This window comes from Andrographis paniculata, unplaced genomic scaffold (assembly GCF_009805555.1).
Source record: "Andrographis paniculata isolate CXL003 unplaced genomic scaffold, ASM980555v1 Contig52END, whole genome shotgun sequence".
NCBI lineage: Eukaryota > Viridiplantae > Streptophyta > Magnoliopsida > Lamiales > Acanthaceae > Andrographis > Andrographis paniculata.
The window spans coordinates 6,735,454-6,739,023 of NW_026137587.1; the positions used below are offsets into that span (position 1 = coordinate 6,735,454).

General features: G+C 32.3%; 1 protein-coding gene across 2 annotated transcripts; it reads left to right on the forward strand.

The window, feature by feature from the left end:
* Positions 1-1,923: 1,923 nt before the first annotated feature.
* LOC127254788 (uncharacterized) lies at positions 1,924-2,963 on the forward strand. Of its 2 annotated transcripts, none has more exons than XM_051280065.1 (2): positions 1,924-2,130; positions 2,211-2,963. In XM_051280065.1, the coding sequence occupies exons 1-2, from the start codon at positions 1,951-1,953 to the stop codon at positions 2,763-2,765; spliced, it is 735 nt and encodes a 244-aa protein (XP_051136022.1). In that variant the 5' UTR covers positions 1,924-1,950; the 3' UTR covers positions 2,766-2,963. The 2 variants fall into 2 exon arrangements, with proteins under 2 accessions (XP_051136022.1, XP_051136023.1); XM_051280066.1 differs by having other exon boundaries at positions 2,268-2,963.
* Positions 2,964-3,570: the final 607 nt, after the last annotated feature.

Consider the following 3,570-nt stretch of genomic DNA (forward strand, 5'->3'; position numbering starts at 1 on the left):
AATTTCATTTTTAGTCGAGGATAACGTCGAATCCACTTTATAACTTTTTATAATAATATTAGATTTTGTTTATGCCTTTTCTAAATTAGTGAAATATTGCAATTGTTCATAAAATTTTATTATAGTAAAAAAATATTATAATAATTAAGGAAATAAAATATTTTATTAATGAGGGACTTTTGTTAATCTGATTTTTAACACATTAGACTATTACATATATCTAATTATTTATTTGGAAATAGCTATAATTGAATTTGTAATTTTTAAAATTTATAAAGAAAATTTCATTATATCTTATTTCGGAAATTTCATTTTTAGTCGAGGATAACGTCGAATCCAACTTTATAACTTTTTATAATAATATTAGATTTTTTTAATATTCAAAATGGAAAAAAAAAACTTTACAATTTTATCGATGTAAATTATAAAAATATTTTAATTTTTTTTTAAAAAAAATCTTGAAATATTTCAGTCATATTACATTAAATGTCTTAAAAATTTACCCGAAAATTTATTGTTCGGTTGTTTTGAGGATTTTGAATAGTTAAAAAATAAAGTCGAGATATTAAAAATTGGTTGCGACTTCGACTTTTAATTAATATATTGTGTCAGAAATAATAATGGATTAGTTCGAAATCTCCAAAAATCTACTTTTATATATATAAAAAAAAGAAAATAGAATTAAATATTGCGAATTGTAATTTTTATAAAAGTAAATATAAAGAGAAATTGAATTAATCCAATAAATAATCACGATTTAGTTAATATATGAAATTGTAAACAAATTAAATTAAATGGACAAACACCAAAAAAGAAAAGAAAAAGATAAAATAGATTGAACACATATATATTTAAAAATAAAAAAATAAATAATCCAAACACAACACATGCAATTAATACTGAAACAAAGTGTGATTAAGTGCATCTAACAAAAATTTCAAAATTTCGAAAAATTTAAATAAAATATATAAACCGATTAATATTATCAGTATTAATTAATAAAATTTCAAAAAATAGAAATAAAATCCAAAAAAGTGGTCTATATTATATATTTCATCCGTCCCAAAACTATAGTGTTAATTGGATTGAGCACGAAATTTAAGAAATAATGATACTCCCTCCGTCCCAGATACCATGTCCACGTTGTCGTTTCTGTCCGTCCCATATACCATGTCACTTTCCTTTTTTGAAAATGATTACACACATTAATCTCATTTTAAATTTTTTAATTTTAATTTTTTAAATTTTAATTAAACTAATTAGTTATCTTAATCTTAATTTATAATTATTTATATTATAAGATAATTATTTTCACTAATACATTCTTAATTATCTACTAATTACACCCCTTCTAAAATACAGTGTCTATAGTGTAGCAGACACGGGACGGATGGAGTATATATTGGTAGTTGATAAAAAATACGGATAAAAAATTTTTTTTATCCTTATGAGTGTATTAGTGTAGAAAATAGTGACAATTGTTTAATAAAAATGAAAAAGTAAATAATTTTATAGTAATATAGTTATTTATGAAAATAAAACTGTTATTTTAAAAGAGATAAAAATAATAAACAAGACTAATTGGGATGGAGGGAGTATATTTTTTTATTTTCTTCAGTCCATTAATTAATTCACAACTGTATATTTAGTGCCCTTCTTTTTATTTTTTGGAGGGCATTTATTGTCACCACTAGTTTAAAGGCTCCCTCTATTTAATACCACAGAAAATTTAATTATGAAAATAAATTTCCCATAAATAACAATTTAAATCATCATTACATTAAATTCTCCACAAAATAATTATAGAAATTTCTGACCCCTACCCCCCACCCCACCCCATCCCACCCGTTTCCCTGAAATAAATATAAACCCCCCCCCCCCCCGGTCTTCATTCCTCACAAGTTTTTTTTCTCTGAAAAAAAATATAAGATCTTCTCCTCCGGTGAAATCATGCCCGCCGATTTCCGCACTCTGGTCAAAAAGATGAACGGCGCTGATGGGAACGAGTCGTCGGATTCGACGGCCCCGATCACTCGGGACCTTCTGGGAGCAAGCCGCGCTTTGGCGTCCAAGGAGCTGGACCTGGACATCCAGGTCCCCCTCGGCTGGGAGAAACGTCTCGACTTGAAGGTTTTATTTTTCTATTTGGATTTCGATTTTGATTATATATATATATTTAATAAAAAAAAAGTTGGATTAAAAATGTGCAGTCGGGGCGAGTGTATCTCCAGCGGTGCAATACTAATGCAGTACTGCCGGCCGTCCAGGATCCGAACCCGATTGTGAACCCGAATCCGAGACCCAGGCTGCAAGCGGATCTCAACTTCCCCCCGGCGCCGCCGAGCCGGTGCTTGTTCGACGAACTTGAAGCCAGTCTGGAGTTGAAGCTGGTGCCGCCGTTCCCCGCCGCCGTAGCGCCGCCGCCTCCGCCTGCTAACTTCGAGGGGATGTGCACGCTGGAGAGGGTCAAGTCTGCACTGGACCGCGCCGATAGGAAGCGCGCCATCTCGATGTCTGCCTCAAACTCGAAATCGTCCTCCCCCGGCTCCACCTCATCCACCGCCGCCGCCGCCTCCGCCTCCGCCGCCGATCTGATGCCGCCGGAGGAGAATATTCCGACAACCTTTGCCGTCGCGTGCCCACAATGTCTGATATTTGTGCTGGTCGCGGTGGACAACCTGCGCTGCCCTCGATGCAACAGCGCCGTGTCTCTCCCTGCAGCCGCCGCCAAGAAGCCGCGCCTGGACCTCAATATTTCCATCTGAACCGCCCCCGCCCGATCTGCCCCGAACCGGATGACGGTTCGATTCTTTTGTAAAGATAGAGGGACAGAAATCATATCATAATAATAATAATTTTAATAGTAATAGTAATAATAATAATAATAATTTTATGCTATAAACTTTGTTGGTATATATTTTCAGTGTTTACTGAAAACTGATGATTTGCCTTTTGGATTTTCAATCCCATATACCAATCTGAATTTCGATTTTTAATATTTTCTGTTGTATTATTATTATTGTTGATTGTTTGTTTTAAATTTGATTTGTTTTATTCTTTTATGTGAAAATGTGTTTGAACCAATCTCGTATTCAAATTATTGATATTTTCTTAATTAAAACGCACGTGACACCGCACGTGTATGGCACGCGCATGTTTTATTCTATAAAAATTCAAAGTATCGATGATAAATGGGCCGGATGAATTTCTCTCATAAATAGAATATGAAATATTAGAATGATAAAAATATTTCAAATGATTTCCATTTCTATTTTTCTTTCAAAGGACACGTGAGTCGCACCTATCAGTCACGTGTAAATTTACGCTTTAGGAACATATTACAATATATATATATATTTTGTAAATGAAATAATGTATCTTTTGGAGATATAATTCACAATATAAAAATTATTAGGAAAAAAAAAAAGAAGTTGGAACAACTTTTATTTTCATTCGGCACGTGAGATAGCGCGTGTATTACACGCCATCCGAACAATATATTCTACAAATAGAAAAAAATGTACATATTTAATATATAATTCAAAAGATTGAAATGATAAAAAAAGTTTG

Bases quoted from the DNA above. Each gene is read 5' to 3' on its own strand.
- LOC127254788 (XM_051280065.1), top strand. From the start codon at position 1,951: ATGCCCGCCGATTTCCGCACTCTGGTCAAAAAGATGAACGGCGCTGAT. The intron at 2,131-2,210 runs GTTTTATTTTTC...AAAAATGTGCAG, and splicing joins AGAAACGTCTCGACTTGAAG to TCGGGGCGAGTGTATCTCCA.